Here is a 23,551-nt window from a genome sequence, read left to right as displayed (position 1 = left end):
CGAGAGTTGGAGCAACCACTGTGAGGTGTCCCCAAGGTGAAGGATGCTTGCAGAACCAGGCCCGGCTGCATGGGAGCCAGAGCAGCTCGGAGCAGTCAAACTGGAGGAGGAGGAAGCTGCCGGCCAGGAGGACCCCAGGCAGCCAGAGGCCAGGCCCCGGCCCGAGGTGGCTCACCAGCTCTTCAGGTGCTTCCAGTATCAGGAGGACATGGGGCCGAGGGCATCCCTGAGCCGCCTCCGGGAGCTCTGTAGCCACTGGCTGCGGCCGGCTCTTCACACCAAGAAGCAGATCCTGGAGCTGCTGGTGCTGGAGCAGTTCCTGAGTGTGCTGCCCCCACACCTCCTGGCCCGGCTCCAGGGCCAGCAGCTCAGGGATGGCGAAGAGGTGGTGTTGCTGTTGGAGGGTGTCCAGAGGGAGTCCAGCAATGTGGGGCCGCTGGTAAGAGGGGGGCAGCCAGGTGGGCTGGACAGCAGGTGGAAAGACAGGGACTTTATCACCCCATTAAGAAATCACTGAGCTGGGACTTCCCTGGCAGCCCAGTGATTAAGACTCTGCGCTTCTACTGCAGGGGGTGTGGGTTCGATCCCTGGTCGGGGAACTACGGTCCTGCACGCCGCGCAGTGTGGCCAAAAAAAAAGGAAGTCACTAAACCCCACTTTCCTTCCTCTGCCGGCTCCTTCTTGACCTCCTAACTCCCTCCCTGTCTTACCCTCACCTTTCCTCAGTCCCATGGCCCTAGGGAGTTAGTAGGACTTGGTTTACCGTCCTGTCCGTCACCTAACATGGATGTGTTCTGAACAGGATTTTAGTTTTAATGCTGGCAAGAATTGTCCCCGTGCAGAGGTCACCTTGGAGGAACAGGGGGGCTCTTCCCAAGTGTCCAGCCACAGCCCCAAGAAGGAAGTGCCCTCAGAAGGGCCTCCAGCCCTGGAACCATCGCAGGAACTCTCGCTGTCCCAGCCAGTGCCCTCCAAGCCTGCTGAGATGGGGGCCTGGAGATGTCCCCCAAGTTCAAAGCAGCCATTGAGCCCAGGTCCCAGGAGAACATTGCAGGCCACGCAAGAGAGCGGTGAGGATCTGGGGCCTAAGGAAGGTGGAGGCCTGGTGTGCGGTGGGAGCTGAGGGGCCAGGTGGGTGAGGGTGGGGAAGGAAGCGGGCAGCCTCCCTAGTTGACAGGAATGGGGGCGAGCCAAGATGCCTGTCACAGGGCCCTGACGATGGGTGCACGTCCTCGGAGCCACATGGTGGTAGGACTGGCTTCTAACAGCTCTTTCTTTCTCCCCCAGTGCTGTCAGCCCCCCAGGGCCCTGAGCTATGGCCAGAGGAGAACTCTGGAGATCAGGAGCTGGCAGCTGTGCTGGTGAGCCGGACTGGTCCCCTCACTCCAGGTCGATCTCACGCCCTGGAATGTTCTCTGCCTCTGAAGTTTTAGCAAATCCATGTTTTTCTTAATTTACACCTTGAAAGTTCTTCATCCCCCTCAGGTCCTAGAGCCCCATTCCTCACTCACTGACAATCTCTGCCCCTCCTTTGGTCACAGGAGTCCCTAACCTTTGAAGATGTCCCAGCAAAGAAGGCTTGGCCTATGCATCCTCTGGGTAAGAGGCCTTTTTCCCGGGTTTATGACCACTGAAGGGTTTTTCTTTGCCTGTCAGGGGTGGTCCCGACCTGACTTTTTGACCTCTTTGGCAAAAAATGGACTATTTTGATGAGGTAATATATACTGATATCTATATCTATATAGATATATATTGATATGTCTGTATCTATACAGGGCTATCTTAAGGCTCATTGGGTCTAATCATCAACCCCCAAAACTTTGAGCTTTTAAAATAGGTAGTCGGGAACTCCCTGGCCATCCAGCGGTTAGGACTCCGGGCTTTCATTGCCGTGGGCCCGGGTTCAATTCCTGGTCAGGGAACTAAGATCCCGCAAGCTGTGCAGCATGGCCAATCAATCAATCAATCAATCAATAAGGTGGTCATGGCAAATACCATATGATATCATTTATATGTGGAATCTAAAATATGACACAAATCAACTGATCTATGAAACAGACTCACAGACATAGAGAACAGACTTGTGGTTGCCAAGGGGAAGGGAGTGGGAGGGAGGGATGGATTGGGAGTTCGGGATTAGCACATGCAAACTATTATATATAGACTGGATAAACAGCAAGGTCCTACTGTATAGCACAGGGAACTATATTCAATATCCTCTAATAAAACGTAATGGAAAAGAATATATCTATAACTGAATCCATTTGCTGTACAGCAGAAATTAACACAATATTATAAATAACTATACTTCAGTAAAATTAATTACAACAGCTAAAATAAAATAAAATAAAATAGGTGGTCATGGGAGGGCTTGCTAATGGGTATGGGTCTCCATTTGGGAGAATGACATAGATAGTGGTGATGGTTGCACAACATTTTGAATGGACCTAATGGACCAGAATTATACACTTTAAAACAGTAAACTGTATGTTATTTGGTTTTTACCCACCCTCTGCCCACCTACCAGCTTTGCAGGATTCTGGGATTCTTTCTGCTTCCAGGCACTGAGGTTCTGGCGATTCCCAGAAGCGCCTCTGAAAAGGTCTGACCTGTCCTGTTTTCTGCTTCTTTCCCAGGATTTGGAGGCAGAACCCCAGACGAGGCGTTTAAAGAAGAGGAACCGAAAGGGGTGTCCTGGCCCGCTGCCATCTCAGCAAAGTCTCAGGCAGAGAGTCCCAGGGTAGCGGAAGAGCCCCACACTCAGTCGCTCTGCCCTGGCCCTGAGGTGGGCGGCCCCGGTGGAGAAATGTCCCCTCCCGACAGGAGTGAAGTTCTCGAGGTCAAAGTGGCTGGGGGCGCCCCCAAGTCGGAGCCGGAGATAAAGTTCATCTGCACAGACTGCGGGGTGAGCTTCCCACAGCTGGCCCGCCTGGAGACGCACCAGCTGCGGTCTCACCCGGGCGCGCGGTCCTTCCTGTGCTTGTGCTGCGGGAAGAGCTTCGGCCGCAGCTCCATCCTCAAGCTGCACATGCGCACGCACACGGATGAGCGGCCGCACACCTGCCACCTCTGCGGCCACCGCTTCCGCCAGAGCTCGCACCTGAGCAAACACCTGCAGACGCACTCCTCCGAGCCCGCCTTCCTGTGCGCCGAGTGCGGCCAGGGCTTCCAGCGCCGGGCCCGCCTCATGCAGCACCTGCTGGCGCACGCCCAGGACCAAAAGCCCCCAGGCGCCCCGGAGACCAAGACCCCAGCGCCCCCCGAGCTGGCCATCGTCCTGTGCTCTCACTGCGGCCAAACCTTCCAGCGCCGCTCCAGCCTCAAGCGCCATCTGCGGATCCACGCCAAGGACCAGGGCCACCAATGCTCCGAGTGCTCGGGCAGCCTGCGTCCCGGGCCCGAGCTCAGGCCCTATGTGTGCGGCGACTGCGGCAAGGCTTTCCGGCGCAGCGAGCACCTCGGGGCACACCGGCGTGTGCACACAGGCGAGCGGCCCTTCTCCTGCCAGGTCTGCGGCCGCAGCTTCAGTCAGAGCTCCCAGCTGGTCTGCCACCAGCGGGTGCACACGGGCGAGAAGCCCTACAGCTGCCCGCACTGCGGGAAGCGTTTCATGCGAAGGGCCGGCCTCGCCCGCCACCTCCTGACCCACGGCGGCCCGAGGCCCCACCACTGCGCCCAGTGCGGCAAGAGCTTCAGCCAGACGCAGGACCTCGCCCGACACCGGCGCAGCCACACGGGGGAGAAGCCCTGCCGCTGCAGCGAGTGCGGCGAGGGCTTTAGCCAGAGCGCCCACCTGGCGCGCCACCAGCGCATCCACACTGGGGAGAAGCCTCACGTCTGTGACACGTGCGGCCACCGCTTCCGCAACAGCTCCAACCTGGCCCGCCACCGCCGCAGCCACACGGGCGAGCGGCCCTACAGCTGCCAGAAGTGCGGCCGGAGCTTCCGGCGCAATGCCCACCTGCAGCGCCACCTGGCCACCCACGCCGGGGCGGGGGACGAGGGCGCGTCTGGGCAGGCCGAACCCCCCCAGGAGTGCCTGGAGTGCGGCAAGATCTTCAGCCGCAGCTGCAACCTACTGCGGCACATGCTGGTGCACACGGGGGCCAGGCCCTACTCCTGCACGCAGTGTGGCCGCAGCTTCAGCCGCAACTCCCACCTGCTGCGCCACCTGAGAACCCACGCCCGGGAGACCCTGTACTAGCTTCGCCTGGTTCCGCCAGGTCTGTCCCGCGTGCATCTTCCCGGTGTGCCTGGTCTCCAAGGCTGCAGTGGATGGCACTGCCCCCACACCCCAGCCGCCTCTCTCTGGCTCCACCGACCCTGCACAGTAGTTCTTCCCGTCCCCACAGGGAACTCTTCCAGGCCTCAGGAATGTATTTTAAAATACCCAAAGTAAAACAGCCTTCTTGAAAGTGGTCCCTCTTTATGTTTTTTTTAAGTGCACCAAAATGCCACCTTTTACCCTCCCCACTGTATCACAGTGATGCATTTCTCCTTCCCCCACCCCTTCAAAAGCAGGCTGGATGGGAGAAGGTCCAGGGGGAGTTCCTCCCACCTGAAAAGGCTCAGACTGTGTGTGTGTGTGTGTGTGTGTGTGTGTGTGTGTGTGTTGGGAGTTGGGGGGAGGGTTTCTGTCACAGGCAGCTCTTGGTAAGGCCAACCAATCTCACCCCGGAATTTTTTCTCCTCTGGAGTCTACCACTAACCCTCCGTGTCCAATACAGTATCTTCCAGCCATATGTGGCTGTTTAAATTAATTAAAATGAATAAAACTTAAAATCCCAGATTCTGGATTAATACGGGAAACCTCTTCTGTAACATTGGTAACTAATTCTAACTGAAAATGTTAACAGGAAAAACTAACCTGCCCACAGCCAAGTCAGGTTGACAGTTGGGGACCCCTAACCATCATACTCCTCTAAACCTAAAGCTGCCTTGTAGGTTTGCCCCACCTTCTTCCTGCCCATCAGGCTGACTTGGTTTGCCTCTCCCTCTGGTGGACAGATTTTAAATCATGTGACTTCTGGTGAAAATACAGGAGAGAAAAGCTGCCCACCCCAGCTCCAGAGCACACATACACCTCCTGCTTTTGTCTGTCACTTTTCACTCAAAACATATTGTATTTTAATTACTGCCCCTCCACCAACCTGACACATGACTGCTCCTTAGCAAATGCTTGTGGAGAGGAAGTGAACTCATCAACCAAAGCTCAAGGGACTGAAGGAGAACCAGCCCCAAATCTGGGGAAAGTAGAGGTGGTTCTCAGGCACAGTTGGGAGGGAAAGCTCTGAGCCTAGGGAAGGTCCAGACTTCAGGGGTTGGGAGGAAGAGTGGGTTACAGAGAATCCCCAAAGGCAAAGCTACTCTGTGAGCACGCCTGAGGCAGGAAGTCAGGGCTGGGTGGGGTGAGGTTGGAGAGATTGGGGGGAGGGGAATTTGGCCTCAGAGATGGTGAGCATGGCTGGCCCTCAGGCCTTGCTCCCGGATATCCCAGTCTTCATTTGCAGGCCCAGGTGAGGGAGGCCACAGGCCCAGAGACCCCACTCCCCCCCCCTCCTACTCTGCCTTCCCTCCTGGCCCAGGATTGGGTGCACCCTCCCTCCCCACCCTCCTTGGCTCCTGGGGCTCTGATTTTTGGAGAAAGACCAAGGAGTTGCGAGGCCCCAGCTGGAGTGGTGAAGGCCCAAAGAGGGAGATCAGGAGAAGAAAAGAGGGGTCAAAGCCCCTCCCTGGAGCTCCCTGTGCCCCAGGAGTGTGCATTTATTGAGCATCTACTATGCCTCAGGCACCGCGATAAGCAATGCACTGGCCTGAGATGGTCCAGTCCTCACCACGAGTCAGTCCTTGACCAGTGTCCCTAGTTACAGATTAGAGAGGCGGGTGGCTTGTCCTTGTTCACCCAGAACCAGGACCCCCACCTGGGTCCATCTGACCCACGAACTCTGCCTGTCACCACTGGGCCCCCAGCCTCCATCCCCACAGGCACTCCATTTGGTTCAATCAACTTCTGTTAGGATTTCAGCACTACAGCGACAGGCAGGTCAGACCTGGAGAAGGAAACCCGGGTGGGGAGAGCTTGATGGGCAGGGTGGTGTCCTCCCTGAAGGACAGGAGGTGAGGGAGGTTGCAAGGATGGGTCAAGGGCGAGCAGGAGGGCAAAGGTCGCTTCAGAAGATTCTTACTGAGAAGGGGAGAATCAAATTGGCTTCTACATGAGGCCAATCTCCTCCCGGACCCTGTGGGGCTCCCTAGACCTGGATGAGGCTCTTGAAGACCTGCCCCACAGAGAAGAAGAAACACTTCAACTCTCCCCAGATGGCCTCAACCGCACTGCGCAAGGCCTGTAGGCCAGCAGCCACCTTCTGCCGCAGGCAGGCAAGCGCAACAAAAAACTTCCGCTTCAGTTCCTGCAGCCGTTCTCAGAACTGCCTCAGCGCTCTGTCCCAAAAGCTCTTCCCCGGCTTCTGGTCCCCTGGATTATCAGTACCAGAGGGCCTCCGGATTCTACAACGGAATTCCTGCTGCACTTCACCAAGCAAGGGGGTGAATTCCTGCAGGGATGGGAGGCTGTTCAGGGACTCCCCTAGGGGGGGATGCAGCCCCAGGTCCTGACCCTGGCTGAGGCCTCCAAGCCTTTGTGAGAGTCTGGGACACAGAAGCCCGCAAATGGAAACTGCCTGCTTTCCTGCCAACAGCTCCATAGACACCAGGACTTTTCCCAGAGGCTGGGCCTGGCCCCTCAATTCCCCTCGAGGCGTAAACCACCATGGTGAGGTGTACCTGCCTGTTGGCGTACTGGCCTCTGAGCCCAGCACCAGGCCCACGGGGCTCATCATCGTGAATTCAGGGCAGGGCTCTGGCCACTGTGTGCTGGGCGGGGAGGCCGGTGCCAGCAAGGCTGCACCTCCTGAGCTCTCAGGGGCCACGCCTCCAACCCCCACTCAGGGGAGCTATGTGCACACATGGCAGTGCCAACAGCGAGAGAGAGCAAGGTGGAGGGGAAGCAAGGGGCTGTGACAGTGGCTCATACTCACCCGTACATTGTTGTGAACTTCAGCATCCACAGCTTCAAGCAGGTTCTCACTGAGTTGGTCCTGGGGAGAGGAAGTGTGGACGCTGCACACCTGCCCCTGCCGCTGAGGTCTGTGGTCCCCACTGTGGCCTCCCATGCGTCCAGGTGAGTCCAAAGGGAGACAGTAGCCCAGATAACCTGGCTGATCCAACCCTGGGGGCTACTCTTTGGGGGAGGGGCAAGGCCCAAACTCACCTCCAGCTTTGCTAGGACTGACTCGACCTTCTGGGAAAACAATGCTCCGTTTAAAATCCCCCCACCCTCTCTCACTTTCAGTCTCAAACCCCAAGCCCCAGCCTGTTCTCATCTGTGCCCCCCTCACCGCAAGGTGAGGGTTCAGCGCGCGTGCCTGGGGACCAGGAATCTGGCATCCCTGCCCTGCCATCAGTTGCCCTCTGACTTGGACACCTCCCTCAGCATCCCTGGGCCTCTGTATCCCCCACCTGTGCACTCACCTGCCACACAGGTAGGAATTTTGTCCAGTGTAAGGACTGGGTGCTGAGCTTTCACCATCATCACCATCATCAGAAACCACCCACCACACTTAAACTGGGGAGGCAAGGGGAATAGGGGCGCACTGACCCACCTGTGTGTCTGCTTGGGGTTGACTTTGGAAGTCATCACAGAAGTCGTCCACACACTCATGCTGTGAAGAGAGACAGAGTTGGGACAAAGAGGCCTGGTCCTTCTCCCTCCTGCGTCTCAGGTGGGCCAGGACATTCTCAGCTTCACCCAGCAGAAGCCAGGCCTCTTGCATCCCCCAACCACACATGCGGAAGAAGTTCTTACCATTTTGGCCCTCAGAACAGCAATGTTATCTGGGACTCCCTGTGGAGGTAACAGTGACACTCAGGCTTATGTGACCTTGATAACTCCCCCAGACCTGTTACACACACACACACACACACACACACACATACAAGTAGGACCATTGCCGCTGAGTGTGCAGGGTCAACCTGGTTCCCAGATCCCTAGCCCTCCGTGGTCCCGGTGAGAGCTGAACGGGGAGGAATTGGCACTGTCCTCTCCTGTCTGAGGCTCTACCTGACCACTGACCCTGCAGGCCCCCGGGCCCCAGCCCCTCCCCACCAGACACTTGGCTCCACCATGGAGGTGGGAGGCGCCCCACAGACCCCTCACAAGACTCCACATTATGGTCCCAATCTGGCGCTGTCCACACTGCCTTCCGGCCCCTGGGTGGTCAGTGCCATTCACAGCGTGTGCAAGGCACCTGTCTGCACACTTTGTGTCACCAGGGGCACCATCCTGTCAGCCCAGTGTCACACACAACGGGGCAAAAGAACACCTTGGGGGCCAGTGGGAACAATCTCCTGACCCTCTAACTGAGCCTGACCACTCAGCCCTGGGTCATCCCGCAGAGACTCTCCCCGATCCCCATGTTGCGTGGCTCAGAGCTCCCTGGAGCATCTGGTCACCCTCAGAATTGAGGTGGGGGGAGTGGTGTGGTGGGGGGAGGGGGGAAGTCACCCCAAAGGGAAAGAATAGACAGTGAGGCCAGTGCAGGCTTCAGCTGCTAATCCAGGCACCTGAGAAGAATATTTTTAAGTTTCCCAGAAAGCACTGCCCAGCCTCTACCCTCGGGTTTCCAGGGTGTAGACAGGGTCCAAGGGGATGGCTGATTCCTCTTACACTGCAGACCCTCCATTTCCAGCTCCCCCACGAGCATGTCCAGTCTAATTCCTAAAGTGACACCCTTGCCCCATAACTCCTTGGTGCTCCTGCACACACAGATACGCACACAGAGCTGCCCCCCATAACTGACCTCCCAGACAGGAATACTGGCCCACAACAGGACCTGCTCCATAAAGGAAAGGGCTCAGAGCAAAAGAAAACTGTAGGGTCCTTTGTCCACAATTATGCAGGATTTCAAGACGGTGACAGCAGAGCATTCAAACAGGGTCATTGTGAGACTGGGCCCTGTTGATGGCACAGGTCACATGCCTTTGACCCTCTGCTTCCCCAGTGGCTCCCCCAGGGCCCAGGGAGGGTGGGACAGAGGCAGGTGCATGTAGACCATTCAGGAGGGGTGGGGGCTGGGCTGGTGGGGGTGGGGGACATGGGGGAAATGAGACTCCAGGGCCCAATCTCCCCCCCATCACTCCCTCTCACTCACTTTGGAGAAGCACATGGTGGCTCCGGGTTCTGCTGCTGTGACCTGGTGGGAGGAACAGGTGTGAGGAAAAGGGTTCCAGAGAAGCAGCCTGTCCCACCACCCTGGAAAGTCCTCTGGCTGCAGATCAGCCCCCTCCCCCAACTTTTGCTTCCCCTGAGCCAGTGACCTTGAGCTCCTCCAGCCAGAGCCCCAGCTGAGCTGTCTGCTGCCCCCTGAGATCCACTGATTTAAGAGCATAAGAGAGAGGGGCGGGGGAGGGTGAAGCCACCCTGGGGCAGGATGCAGGGTCAGCTGTGTGTGTTTGCGTGTGTGTGACAGAAACAGAGACAGAGAGGGGAAGAGATAGAAGGAAAGAAAGACAAAGCGACAGAGGTCTGAGGGGTGTGGATTGAGGAGGGCATGTCCCTTACACTCAGGGTCCCTGGCTCTCGCCCCTCCACCCTGAGCTGGAATGGGAATCTCTGAGCCCAGCACGGGCCTCACCCCTGACCCATCAGCTCAAGAGAGGGGAGGGGCAGAGGGAAAGTCCAGACTTGAGACAGCAGCCTGAGGAATCTTCTGGAGCTCTGGAGAAGGACGTCACCCAGCTGCGGGTTAAGATATGGGGGATGCCCCTGAGCCCTCTGGGAGCCCCCCAATCCAGAGCCACCACGGCAGGGCTCTCCCTGGCCCTATCTCTCACAGCCTGGCCTGCCTCCCAGCTGCAACCACAGCCCCTCACAGCCCAGCACGGCCATGGCCTTGCTGACTGTATTAGTGACCCAGAGCTGCCATAACAAACTGCCACAGACCAGTGTCTAAACAGCACAAATTTATTCTCTCTCGGTGGAGCCTAGAAGTTGAAATCAAGGTGTCTGCAGGCTTGGCTCCTCTGAGAGCCCTGAGGGAAGGATGTGTTCCAGACTTCTCTCCTAGGCGTGTAGACGGCCATCTCCATGTTTACATGGCATCCTCCCTAGACATGTATCTGTCTCCTAAGTCCCCATTTTTATAAGGTCACCAGTCATACTGGATTAGGGCATACACTAAGGACCTCATTTTAACTTGATTCCCTCTGTAATGACCCATCTCCCGATAAAGTTGCATTCTGAGGTAGTGGCGGTTAGAACTTCACCATATGAATTCGGGGAAACACACTTCAACCTGTAATATCCTTGAAGAAGAACAGGGTTCCTTGGGGGCCACTCCTGTGAGCCCAAGAGGGACAGACCTACAAGTCCCACTCCTTGGTGAAAGCCTCACTTGGGTTCACTGGACCCCAGCTAACATCCCCTGCCCCTTAGGAGCCCATTCAATTGTCTGAAAACCCCTTTCCCCACCCAGGGAGTCCAGATCTTCCCTGAGCCATCTTTGAATTCCAGGGCGGGAGGGAGAGAAGGGAGCAGTTCCCGCTTCAGCTGCAAGTCATATTTCTGGTTTCATCTCTGGAAAGCTGGCTCCCTGAGACGTGACACTCGGCCCCTCCATGTCTGTCTCGTGAAGGCCACCATCTGAAGGCATTTTGTGTTTCATCATGGACTGAGCCATTTTCTTTAGAGCTTTAGTGAGATATAATTCACATACCATACAATTCACCCAGGAAAGTGCCCAATTCAATGCACAGAACTGTTCAACCGTCACCACCACAATCAATTTCAGAGCATTTTCATCACCTCAAAAAGCCATTCTGGGGGTCTATCCTGGCGGTCCAGTGGTTAGGACTCCATGATTCCACTGCAGGGGCATGGGTTCCATCCCTGGTCGGATCCCCTCATGCCACGCTGCTCAGCCAGAAAAAAAAAAAAAAGCCATTCTACACCCCTAAGCCATCATCCTCCAGTGCCCGCTACCAGGCAACCACTAATCTACTTTGTCTCTATAGATTTGCCTATTCTCGACATTTCATATAAACGGACTCATACAGTATGTGACCATTTGTGTCTGGCTTCTTTCACTTGGTATAGTGTTTTCAGTTCCTCCATGTGGCAGCGTGTACCAGGACTTCATTCCTTTTTATGGCTGCACAACATCCCACAGTAAGGATGGACCACATTTTGTTTCTCCATTCATCCACTGATGGACTTTTGGGTTGTTTCCACCTTCTGGCTATTATGAATAATGTTGCTATGAACATTCATGTACAAGTTTCTGTGTGGACATGCTTTTTCTCATGAATTCCACCTAGGAGTAGAATGGCTGGGTCGTACAGTAACTATGTTTTTAACTTTTTGAGGTACCACCAGACTATATTCCAAAATGACAAATCATTCAATATTCCCAGCAGTAATGTATCAAAATTCCACACATCCTTATCAACACTTACTATTATGTCTTTTTGATTCTAGGCATCCTAGTGGGTGTGAAGTGGTATCTCACTCTGATTTTTATTTTCATTTCCCTGATGATTAAGGATGTTGAGCATCTTTTCATGTGCTTATGGGCCACTTGTACGTCTTCCTTGGAGAAATGTATACACTGATCCTTTGCCCATTTTTATTTTTTATTTTATTTAATGATTTTTTAAATAGTAGGTTTTATTTTTGTAATTAAATATTTATTTATTTATTTGGCTGCTCTGGGTCTCGCGGCATGAGGGATCTTTGTTGCAGCATGCAGAATCTCTAGTTGAGGCATGCTTGTGGGATCTAGTTCCCTGACTAGGGATTGAACCTGGGCCCCTTGCATTGGGAGCGTGGAGTCTTAGCCACTGGACCACCAGGGAAGTCCCTTTGCCCATTTTTAAATTGAGTTGTCTTTTTATTGTTAAGTTGTCAGGGTAGTGTATACATATGAGATAAAAGTCCCTTATCAGATATATCATTTGCAAAAAAATTTTCCCCATTCTTTTCACTTTTTTTTTTTTTTATTTTAAGAATTTATTGTACGTGAAATAAAACACATGTCACATACCCTTTAACTTCATCACCATTTTAAGTTCACGTTTCTGAGGCATCAGATATATTCACCTTCTCGTGGAGCCATCACCACCATCCCTAGAACTTTTCATCTTGTAAACCCAAAATTCCGCAACCATGAAATTCTCACTCCCCATCCCCTCCCACTGCCCCTGGCACCAACATCCACTTCGGTCTGAGTTGTTGACTCCAGAGCCCCCATTGGGTGGAATCCTGCAGTGTTTGCTGCAGGGTCATTTTGGAAGAGCTGACTTGCAGTCTGAAGCTCTGCCTGTTTGCACCTAAAGAATCTGCATTTAGGGAGAAAGTGTATGAAGAAGGGGGTGTACAAGGGACAAGGGTGTCTGGGGTGACTTTTCACTTTTCTGATGGTCTCCTTTGAAACACAGAAGTTTTACATTTTTATTATGGGACTGTACTGTTCTTTAAGTAATATAATTCAATTTAATGTGGCATTTTTGTGTAGCAGACTTAACGAAATCTTAAAGGCTGGAGAAGAAGTTTCCATCGTAGCAGTGAAAGCAGCCTCGAATTTCACATGGGACATTCCTCCTCTGGGCTCCCTTCAACCAACTTTTTGGGTTCCTCCTCCCATTCATTCTCATCCACCCTGTCTCCCATCAACACTGGATTCCAACCTCTTCTGCAAATCAGAGTGATTTGGGTCTGTCAGGTCCCTGCCACCGAACTTCACCCCAGCTCCATCAGTGCTCAGAAGAAACGAAGGGCTTTCTCTCCCGTCATTTTTATTGTCCTCCTGGTGGGGCTGACAAGCTCTTCAAATACAAGTTTCCTCCTCCTCATACTTCACGAGGATCCTAACAGAGGCCCAGATAGCTTTCTGGTCGCCTTGAATTCTCAGGTCCCAGGCTGGTTGAAGACACCTGGCTGTCGTCCTCCTACTGGTCTGCTGCTCGTGACCAAGGTGGGCAACATCCCCACTGGCCTCAGCTCTGGGCAGCACTGTGGGGCCGCTGAAGCTGGGTACCAACCAAAGAAGTGGCCGCTAAGTGACTCCACACATGGGGGGTGGACCTCTCTCAACCAAGGCCATCAGCTGGGCTTTGTAGACAACAGGAAGGGGTTGGCCCCTGGGAGAGAAAACATGGCAGAAACACAGAAAAGCCACAAGGCAGAGACACAGAGATGACAGCCGCTGGCCCAGCTCCCTTGCCCAGCAGGGCCACCCCCACCCCAGCTTGTTCAAATGCAGATTCATGGCCCCAGCCCTAGAGTGAGCATTCAGAGCGAGGGCATGGAATCTGCATTTTTAAGTTTAGTGAGTCACTCTGTTGTGGAATATTCCAAAAGCATAGTTGCAGAGGCACTGATTTAGATCCTGAATTCTGTGGAGAGTGGGCGGGGGAGAGGTTGCAGGGTGGTCAATGAGGTGGCCCAGGTTCCACCCACTCATCACCCAGGAAGGCTGAGGAGCCAGTGACCCTGGACTGAGAGGGGACCAGTCCACTGTCTTTCCACCAGCATTGAGCTGATGGAGCCAAGCAGTTCAGAAGGAGGTGGCAGAGGCTCAGGTGTGGAGGTGGGGAGAGGTGTTTTAGGGACAGGATGGTGTCCTATTGAACGTAGGCATTTCTTGTACCAGCGTGGTGACCAGAAAGAAGTCCACTGGGGCGGGATTCTGGAGTATCATCCATGTTGCCACTGACGTCACCCAGAACTTGGGACACTGGTGCTCAGGGGTGGTCTCAGGGCTGGGTTTGGGGTCCCCACCAATATGGCTTGACTGGGACTTCATGGAAGCAGGACAGGGTGAGAAACGTCAGGGCAGCGGGTGGAGAGCCGGCCTGGGGTTCAGCGTCCCGGGCAAGCCTGTCCTGTAAAGACCCGAACAGCTTGGGACAGCTGCTGTTGCCAGGCGGGTCCAGGGCTGCAGGGAGTCAGCCGGCTGAGCTCCGGGAAAGGCTAGGTATTCCGGGAAAAGAAGAGTCCTGCGGGGTCGAAGCCAGGCCGGAGTCCGGGTTGCCAGGGGAGGGGGAGGAGAGAACTAGGAGGCCAAACACGTGGGGCATTCAGTGCCAGGGCTAGTCCTGTCACCACCCCTTGGTCTTCCCTGGGCTTAACTCCACCCGCATCCGCCCAGCAGCATCCTCGCTGAGCTCCGCCCCCGGGGACAGAGGGCCTGCGGTGGGAGATCCGGTCCCTTCCGTGTGGTGGGCGGTCACCCCTCAGCGGGAGGCGAAGCCCCCCACCAGCAGGGGCAGCAGGGGCAGCAGGGGGGGCACGGACGGCCGCCCTGCCGCCTGACTGATCTCGCACTGACAGTCGCAGGCTCCTGGCTTAAGGGTCGCTTTGGGGGGTCTGGGGGCGGGGCAGTCCAGAAACTTAGGGCCCATTGGTTGGGGGGAGTCCTGCTCGGCTTTGACGCTGCCCTTGCGGAAGCGCCAGTAGTGGGCGCCCTTGAAGAAGTAGGTGTCACCTGCGGGAAGGGAGCAGCTGCTTCAGGGGCTGGTCCAGGCCTGCCCCTCCCCCCTCCCCCCGTGCGGCTTCTCTCCCCAGGGCTCTCCAAACCCCCGGGACGTCCTCTAGCTCCCCATCCCTCGGCCTCTCCCCGCGGGCGCTCTCTCCCACCTGTGTTGCTGACGGTGACGTCGTCGGGGGCGTGCGGTGCCCCCTCCCAGAGGCTCAGGTCGCGCGGGTAGCCGGGGTCCGGGCGCGCTGCCGCCTCGTCGTACCGCCAGTACCGCCTGCCCCGGATCAGGTAGGTCTTCCCGTTCAGCGGCCAAGAAAACACGGCGTCCACCTCCCCCCCCGGGGGCAGCCCCAGCTCCGTGAGCGGCCGCGCGGCGCCCTCCAGCTGCCGGTCCTGGAACACCCAGAACTGCGGACCTGAGTGGGTGGGAGGGAGGGGCAGGTGAGCGGCGCTGCGCATGCCCGGAGCCAGCCACGCCTCGAGCCTCACTCACCGCTGAAGAGAAGGATCCGGCCGTCCGGATGCCGGGCGTAGGCGGCCTGGATGACCTTCACCTGGGCCGGCAGCCCCTCCCAGAAGCGGTGGAGCCGGGCGGGCCGGGGGGACACCAGCTGTCCCGAGGGCTGGAGGCGCCAGAACCACGGGCCTACGGGGGAAGAAGGGGTGGGCATGTGGGCGTGAGATGAGACGGCAGGAGGTCTCCTCCCCACCCCCCTCAGTGTGTGGCTCGAACACAGCGCTAGGTTTCCCCTCCCACCGCAGGGTGGGCAGGTCCATCTGAAAATCAAGGCTGCAGTGGCTCTAGGGTGACCGGCTGGTCCAGGGCTTTCCCCTTTTCAGCACTGAAAGTCCCGCATCCCTGCGAACCTCACAGCCCCGGCGGGTCACTCTAAGTGGGTAGGAAGCCAACTATATGGGGTCGGAGAGGTCCGAAGTCACTTACCTTTGAAGAAGAAAGTTTCGCCTCGGATGTTGGCGATGGCGTCAAAGTGGCCACCACATCGATCAGGAACGGGTTGGGAGGGGCTGGGAAGGAAAAGAGAGGTGAACAGAGAGGGTTGGGGGGCCCCTTTCCCTTTACTTAACCTGGACGGCATCCTACGAGGCAGGGACTCTTACCTGCCCATCTCGTGGAGAAGGACCCTGAGGTTAGGGAGCTCACCCAAGGCCTCACAGCAGGAGGGATACTCACCTGTCCGGGGGCAGGGCAGGGGGCGGGGGAGGAGGAGCCAGGGGTTTCCTTGTGGGCTTGTCAAGTGGGGTTTGGGGTGCTTTCCCTGTGGATAAACCGTTAGAGAGCGGTGAGTCCCCTGACCCTGCTGCAGAGGCTACCCGGCGAGCGCCCCATCGCTCCTTGTACCGTAGAGCTGTTGCAGGCCTTCGAGGTCGTCCTGGGACAGGCGGTACTCGGTGGGGTTGCCCACCGGGCCCTGGTAAAAGGGCCTCATGATGGAGTCGGCCGCTGAGGAGTGGCCCAGGCCCAAGGCGTGGCCAAACTCATGAACAGCCACGGCAAACAGGTCCGTCCCCTCGCCATCTGGGGAGGGAGGGAGAATGGGCTGGAGCTGTGCCCCACCCCGACCCCTAGCACTCCCAGGCCCCGGGGAAATGGGGCCTTCTGCTGGGCAGAAACAGCCAGGAGACCCTCAGAGGTGACCAGGGCCTCCTCTACCCAGACACCCGCCCCCTGCCCCCAGCCATTTTATCCTTCCTCTCTGCATTCACTTATTTGGTAAATGTTCTTGAGTAGCCTTGTTTGGCAGTGCTAGATACTGGGGTGCCGGTCTGAAAAAACCCACAGAGCAGGTTGGGGGAAGAGCAGGAGGAAACAGTGTGGATAGAGGAAGGAGCAGCTTTACACTGATGAAGCCCCTTCCCCCAAGAAGGCAACATACAGAAACATTCTGGGGGAATCAGGAGCCTCAGGGTGTGTGCAGTTCTCTTAAGGGAGCCCCAGCCCTTGGAGTACCCTTCTTACAGCTCCAGTCTGTTGGCAGAGGCCCCCCACCCCTCCTCACCCTTCCCACTCCCACCCACGGGGAATGTTGGTCAGACTCCATGGCCCCACTCCCGCCCCATGGTCCGCCGCCCCGGGTCCATCCCCCACCCCAGTGCCCACAACCCCTCAGTCCTCTATTTCCCCTCCCCCATCTCCCTCTCCCACAGCCTCCACCCCGACCCCCACCTCCCTGGGGTCCTCGCCTTCCCTCCCCACCACTGCAGACTTCATCCCTCTCAGAACACGAGGCTCCAGCAGGCACTCTCCAACCACAGCCTGCTAGCCCCGGCGCCCAGCCTCTCTGACCACAGAAGCCTCTTCCTTGGGGACACAGCCCAGGCACCAGGACCGAGCCTATCCACACTCCCAGCTGCTGGCCAAACCCCAGCGCCTCATCGATTCTTGAGCCAGTGAGAGGCCAAGGAGGGACAGAGACAGCAAGAGAGGCAAGCAGCCCCGCCTGGAGGTACGGATTTCCCCAGATGTTGATCTACTTCATGGAAATTTCTAACTAGAGTGAGCAGTGTTGCATGTGGGTTTATTGGAAGTAACCTGGTGAACTGAAAAGCAAATTTCTCTCCACCCCTCAAGGCCACTAGGCGAGAATCTAAGGATGAAATGAGTGAGTCATAAGCAGAGTAGCAAACACTTGTCCGCATTTACTTTTCACAAACCTCTACCTCCTATCCCCATTTTACAAGTGAGGAAACTGAGGCACAGAGAGGTCAAGTTAAATGACAGAGCTGGTACCCTGGCTGTGCTGTTCTGCAGCTAGCTCAGCAGTGATTTCAGATGTCTTGGTCAAACTCATAAGTACTGATGAATTCCCGTGTTGACTGTGGATTTTCTCATTGCACTGAGTGCTTTTTCTAAGAAATTGGAGGACATTTGGCGTCTTAATTAGGTAGATCCTTTTCATATCTCACCACTCCCCCCCACCCCGCCTTGCCTCTCCTTTGGCCGCACCCCTTTCTTGCACCCTTCTCACGCTATTCAGCTGGGGAAATTACACAACCATGCAGATCCAGCCACATGAGACTTCTGGTGCCCATCTCTGGGGGTCCTCGGCACCTCCTCTCATCCTTGCCCACAGCCTCAGCAGGCAGCTCCTTTGCTCTCTCCACTCAGCTTCAATTCCAGACTCATAGCCCCTTCAGCCGCTACCCAGCCCCAGCCCCAGCTCCCAACTCTTAGATGACAAATGCTGACAAATGCATTTCCTATTTCATCAAGACAGGCTGCTGATGTAATCTGTAACTTCCTGTGCATCGGGCACAGAGCTTCATCTCCCCCAGCTCACCTCCTGCCTCTTGCCGTGCCCTGGGCGGAGGTCCTTGCTTCGCTCACCTCCTCCAGGACAAGGACAATGCCCCACCCATCCGTTCATCACTGCGTTCATGCATGCATGCATCCAGCTGTCCATCCATCCATCCGTGTGTCCGTTCATCCATCCATTTATCCATCCATTAATCCATGATCCATGCACCCATGCCCCACCCCTTTCTTTCTATTGGCTCATCCACTGTCCCTGAGTGCTCAAGACTCCCTCAGCCTAAGACACCCCCTGGACCTGTCTGCCCCCCATCCATATCCCTTCTCCCTCCGCAACAAGTTCTTTGGTCAGTGGTCTGAACTCAGCCTTCAGTTCCTCAGCTCCTCTCATGCCTCTGTGGTCTAGATTCTCCTGGCACCCACCAAGCCTGTGGGCACTAAGGTCACTTTGTCCCCAGAGGGCCAGATCCAGGCGTAAGTAACTTACTGGATGATTTGCTGCCCTGCTCACTCCTGTCCACTTCCTCCTTTGCTTTTGTTCTTGGTCACCTTTCAGCCTGGTTTTTCTCCATTTCCTTTCATTCCTCCTTCCCTGCCACCCTCCTCTTAATTGTGGGACGCCCCACAGCTCTGAACTTGATCTTCACATTCTACATTCTCCTGGAACCTTACCCCCAAGTACTGCCAACTCTCAAATCTGCCACCAGACCCAGCTCATAGCAGCTGGCAGTGAACAGACTGCCCTGTGCTGAGAGCTGTAGGTGAATTATTCGTCTAATCTGCAAGCCCATAGGACCAGCACATACTATTATTATCCCCATTTCTCAGATGAGGAAACTGAGCACATTGAGGTCAAGTAACTGATACACGCAGCAGGCAGAGGAACCCTGGCTAGAGTTCCACTTCAACCCGGAGATCTTAAATGCTGCATTACACAGCCTCCCTATGGTGGATTTGTCTATCTATGTGATCTGCACCTCACCCAAATCCTCTACAGAGCCTGTGTGCCCATCCTCCGCCGCCCCCTTCCCCAGGAAATGGCTCTCCCTCCTGGCCCAGCCTCCCCTTCCCCGAGCAGTCTGCAGCCAGTGGCTGATGGATGTGGGGGCGGGGGGGGGGCGCGGGGGCTGGACGAGCTGGGCCCCCTTCCTCCAGGCAGGACCAACCCTGTGGCATTATTTATGCTCCAGTGTTCCCTGCGGGGTCAGGCTCCTGTCCAGCTGAGACCACATCCTTTCTTAGCTTCTTTCCCCAGTCCTCTCCTGCTTCCCTTTCCCCTGAGAACATGCCCCCAAAAACTGCTTGCACAAGAATTTTCCTCTCAAGCTCCAGTTCTGGGGAACCTGACCTAAGTTGGAGGAATCCAAATTCTAGTGCAAGATACCCGACCACTAACGCACCACCTGCATTGACCAGCCAGCCAGCACTGCAGGCACACATCCCAACCTGAACTCACCCCTGCCTTCCCGAGTCTGCTCCTCCTCCTCCCCCACTTCCCACCTGCATTAACAGAACACCATCCTCCAGGGGCCTTGAGCCAGAAACCTGGCTGGTACCCAACCATCCTCATGCCCTTTGCCCCCAGAACCCAGTCAGATCCCAATCTTTGCCCATCCTGACTAGACTCCCCTCAGAGCTGCCCACTGCCCTCTGCCCCCACTCCCATCCCCCCATCATCTCTCACCTGGACCCCAAGATAGCTTCCTGCCTCCCTGTCCCTATCTTGCCCCCCATGGCAGCCAGTGGTATTTCTAGAATGCAAAACCTTCCACAGCTCCCACTGCCTTCAGAATCCTATCATCCAGACCCCGCCATGTGCTGTCCAAGACCCCTCATGGTGTGAGACCTGCCCTCCAGCCTCTGCAGTCCCCTCCCAACACCATATTTTTGCCTTCCAGCCCCAAATGTCCCAGGCTGTTTCTCCCCCCAGTGCTCCCACCCCTGACTCCCCTGGCCTCGGAGAGCTCACTGGCTTGTGCTTTCTTATGTGTCCCCTCTCCCCCACCCCCCACCCCCCCGCCCTGCATACGCCGGGAGAGTGGGACCTTGGGCACCAGTTGGCACTCAGCACTTTGTTTGGAACAAACAAAGTCACCACTTCCAGGAAGTCCCCGGCACTCAAGAGCTTTGGATCAGCCTTCCTTTGAGCACCCCCAGGCTTGAGGACTTCCTCTGTTGTGATTCCCCGTGGTTGGGTCACCATGTGTAGCAATTGCCAGTTACTCTTCTGACTCAGCTGCTGGCAGAGCTGTGTTTTTGCCCCTTTAAGTCCTCAGCCCCACCTTGGAGCTGAGCATCTAACAGGACTCTGTGATGGGCAATTTTCTGTGTTAACTTGGCCAGACCATGGTGCCCCGATGCTTGATCAAACACCAGTCTAGATATTGTTGTGGAGGTTATTTTATAGACATGGATAACGTCTATATTCAATTGACAGTAAGTAGAGCAGATCACCCTCCATAGTGTGGGTGGGCCTCGTCTAATCAGTTGAAGGCATTAAGAACAAAAACTGAGGTTTCCTGGAGAAGAAGGAATTCTGCCTCAAAGACTGCAACATAGAAATCCCGCCTGGGTTTCCAACTGGCTTGTTCTGCAAATACGGGACTCAAAAGTGCACCATCAAGTCACCTGAATTTCCAGCTTGCAGGCCTGCCCTACAGATTTTGGGCTTACCAGCGTCTGCAATCCTATGAGCCAATTCCTTAAAATAAATCACCTTCTACACACACACACACACACACACACACACACACACACACACACATCCGACTGGTTCTATTTCTCTGGAGAAACCCAACTGATACAGCCTCCATAAATAAAGGTAATTTAAACAATTCTTAAGGACAGACAGATGTGGGGAGAGGATCTCTCAGAAGAGGGGAGATTGTACCTTTTGACCCAAAAGTCCAGGTCTCCTCATCATCGAAGTGAGTGTCCCCAGAGATGGAGTGCTCCCCAGGGAAGAAGGCATGGGCGAGGGTGCCCCCCTGCCCGTCGAAGGGGTAACTGTCCTGGTGATAGGCCCGCGCAAAGTCGATGAGGATGTCAGGCTCCATCGGGCCCTGAGAACCCACTTCCTGGAATTCGAGGCCTGACTCAACACCCCAGGTGGTCAAGGCATGGTGCATGAGGGTCCGCACTGTCTCCTGGCTCAGCACTGAGCCCTGGGGGAAGGAGTTTACCCTGGAAAGAGGAGGGGCGAGTGAGGGGGGCCGAGGAGAGAGAAGGCAGCCACTCACTCGAAGCTGGGTCAGGCAGGCCCAGGGTGGGAGAGGGCGCCAGGACCTACCTCCACGTCAGGGTTCGCTTCTTCCACACGCTGCCACTCAGAGCATACCGGCGGCGCCGCCTGACCAGCCCCGCCGCCCCCAGCACATCAGGCAGGGAGCAGCGGGGCTTATGCATGGTGGCCACTGTCACAGGGTCTGGGGGAGAGGTTGTGGCAGAGGGGGGTCACCAGTAGGCACCAGCTCACTTTCTCCATGGGGAAACTGAGTCTCACAGCGCTTCAAACACTTGCCCAAGAAGGCCCCACATCTTCGATTGGAACCCAGGCCATCTAATTCTGGAAGCCAGCTCATACCAGACTATGACACTGCCCTTCTGGGTAGTATCACCCTCTGCATGGCCCTGCATGGACTCAGAGTCTCAGGCCAGGATCTGGGCATCCTGCTTCCCTGAGCCCTGGCCGCTGGCCTCTAGAGAAAGGAACCCTGGGGGTGCAGTGAGAACTCCTCTCTTGGAGGCTGGAACCCCCTGGGAGGTTGCCCATACCTCACACGCTAGCTCCCAAGTCCCCATCACATCCAGATAAAGTTGAAAGTCCCCAGGCCAGCTGGGTCTCTGGTCTCCTGCACAAGCCCCTCCTAGGTCAGATCTCCTGGAATCCCCTTTACCAGCTTGGCTCCATCCCCAGCCGTCCCCTCACTCCAAGTGAAGGTTGAGGTGAAAAAGAGCAGTTGAGCACATCCTGTTGCCAAAAGGGTCCTACCTCCCCTCGTAGCTGGACAGGACCCCTCCACCTCTCCCTTCCTTTCATTTAACCCAACAGATGAGGCTCTCAGCTCTACCTCCAAAATATACACCCTGGATTCAGCTGCGTCTCATCATATCGTTGCCTGAACACTACGTGCCTCCTTCCTGGTCTGAGTGCTCCCCACCCTCCATTCTCCAGCAGTAAGCAGAGGAAGCTTAAAATTGCAAATCACATCAAGTTGCCTCTCTCCCTCAAACCCGCTCAGGGTTTCTTATCACACTTGAAATCAAACCGAAACACCTTTCACGGCCCCTGATCAGGCTCTTGTTTAGCTCATCAGTCCTCCTTTCATTACAGGCATGCAAGCCAGTGTCTGCTACAGGGCCTTTGCACTTGCCTGGGACAATCTTTTCCCACATCTTCCCATGGCTGTTTCCTCCTTAGTGTCCTACGAATTCTTCAAGTCATGTGAGCTCCTCCCAACTCATATGACATCTTTCAGAGGGGCCTGCCCTTCCCAGACCAGCTCCCTGAATACCATTAGCATTTTATTTTCATCAGAATGCTCACACTATCTGAAATTAGTTTGCATATTTCTGTTCTTGATCTGTGTGTGTTTCCCTCTAGAATGTTAGCTCCGTGAAAGCAGGGACCTCATCTACCTTGTTCACCACTATACCAGCAGAGCCTGAAATGACCTCACATGTCATTTATCAAGAAGAGATTCCTGATAAATATTTACTGAAAGAGGAATATCTTAGAACCTCCAAGTTGGGACCTGAGGTCAGCATTTCATAGCGCCCGTGATTCAGATACACGAGAGGTTTAGAAACTGCGGTTGGTCGGGTAGGCAACAATGGTCAGGCTGGGTGCGGAGGCTGGGCTGGGGGAGGGGGTGGGGAGCCACATACCCAGGACGCCTGTCTCCGGCAGACCCGCAAACCTCTGCATGACCTTGATCGCATCCCGAAGCTTTGCAGGGCTCTGCAGCTGGGCCTGGGCAGGGTGAGGTGGCGGCAGGTAGCCATAGCGGGTCAGCCAGTCCTAGACCAGAGGAGGGAACGGGGGAAGCAGGAAAGGTCGAAGAGATGGGACTTTCCCTTCCCACCACCATCCTGGAAGCCCCACCTCTCACCAGACATGGATAATCCAGAGTCCTCAGCCCCGGGTACTGGCCTGCTCCCTATCTCAAGGTACAGGCCCTCCAGCCCTGGGTTTGCCCTTGTTCATCTGTTCCCAAGAGTCCCCACCTCCCCCCCCCTAGGCCCTTTCCAGATTTCCAAATTCGGGCCCGAACCTCCTGACGGATCCAATAATTCGGGTCCCCTGTCTGCATCCCCGGTCACTCTTTGGACATTTGAATCCGCCCCCAGCTTCCTCTGAACCCGGGAGTCCAGGCCCCGGCTTCCCTCTCCCAGCCCCCCTGCAGGTCCAGGAGCCCGCGAGCCCTGGCACTCACCACGCCCAGGCTCACGTCCTGCGCGGAGGGCTCCCGGGCGCGCGCGAGCGGCGGCAGCAACGGGAGCAAGAGCGCCAGGAGCCGGAGCATGGCGCGGTCCTGCCCTGGCGGCCGGCGGAGCTCGAGGGCCCCTGACCCGCGCCGCCCTGGGGATCCGGGGGAGGAGATGAAGGGCCCAGAGAGGCTCAGGGGACCCGGCGCGGGATGCGAGGAGTGGGCGAGGGGATGGGGGGGCCGCTCGGGGATCCGGGACCCTGGGAGGCACGATGCGGGGGCACAGGGGCGTCCAGCGGAGGGCCGGCAGAGTTGAG

At 56.2% G+C, this 23,551-nt stretch overlaps 3 protein-coding genes across 3 annotated transcripts; 1 reads left to right on the top strand and 2 right to left on the bottom strand.

The window, feature by feature from the left end:
- Positions 1 to 208: 208 nt before the first annotated feature.
- ZSCAN10 (zinc finger and SCAN domain containing 10) lies at positions 209 to 4,204 on the top strand. The gene is made up of 5 exons (XM_059896362.1): positions 209 to 439; positions 803 to 1,070; positions 1,297 to 1,361; positions 1,542 to 1,599; positions 2,637 to 4,204. The coding sequence occupies exons 1-5, from the start codon at positions 209 to 211 to the stop codon at positions 4,202 to 4,204; spliced, it is 2,190 nt and encodes a 729-aa protein (XP_059752345.1).
- A 2,047-nt stretch (positions 4,205 to 6,251) lies between these two features.
- IL32 (interleukin 32) lies at positions 6,252 to 7,832 on the bottom strand. The gene is made up of 3 exons (XM_059898688.1): positions 7,662 to 7,832; positions 7,038 to 7,097; positions 6,252 to 6,410 (listed from the first exon to the last, which is right to left on the bottom strand). Exons 1-3 carry the CDS (start codon positions 7,830 to 7,832, stop codon positions 6,252 to 6,254), a joined length of 390 nt encoding a protein of 129 aa, XP_059754671.1.
- A 4,430-nt stretch (positions 7,833 to 12,262) lies between these two features.
- On the bottom strand, positions 12,263 to 23,330 carry MMP25 (matrix metallopeptidase 25). The gene is made up of 10 exons (XM_059896661.1): positions 23,241 to 23,330; positions 22,693 to 22,825; positions 21,095 to 21,230; positions 20,696 to 20,988; positions 15,895 to 16,071; positions 15,727 to 15,811; positions 15,478 to 15,560; positions 15,028 to 15,180; positions 14,693 to 14,950; positions 12,263 to 14,540 (listed from the first exon to the last, which is right to left on the bottom strand). The coding sequence occupies exons 1-10, from the start codon at positions 23,328 to 23,330 to the stop codon at positions 14,290 to 14,292; spliced, it is 1,659 nt and encodes a 552-aa protein (XP_059752644.1). The 3' UTR covers positions 12,263 to 14,289.
- Between the last annotated feature and the right edge of the window lie 221 nt (positions 23,331 to 23,551).

The sequence above is a fragment of the Balaenoptera ricei genome, chromosome 15 (assembly GCF_028023285.1).
Source record: "Balaenoptera ricei isolate mBalRic1 chromosome 15, mBalRic1.hap2, whole genome shotgun sequence".
Taxonomy (NCBI): domain Eukaryota; kingdom Metazoa; phylum Chordata; class Mammalia; order Artiodactyla; family Balaenopteridae; genus Balaenoptera; species Balaenoptera ricei.
The sequence above is the reverse complement of the archived record's forward strand: the minus strand, read 5'-3'. Positions and strand labels throughout refer to the sequence as shown.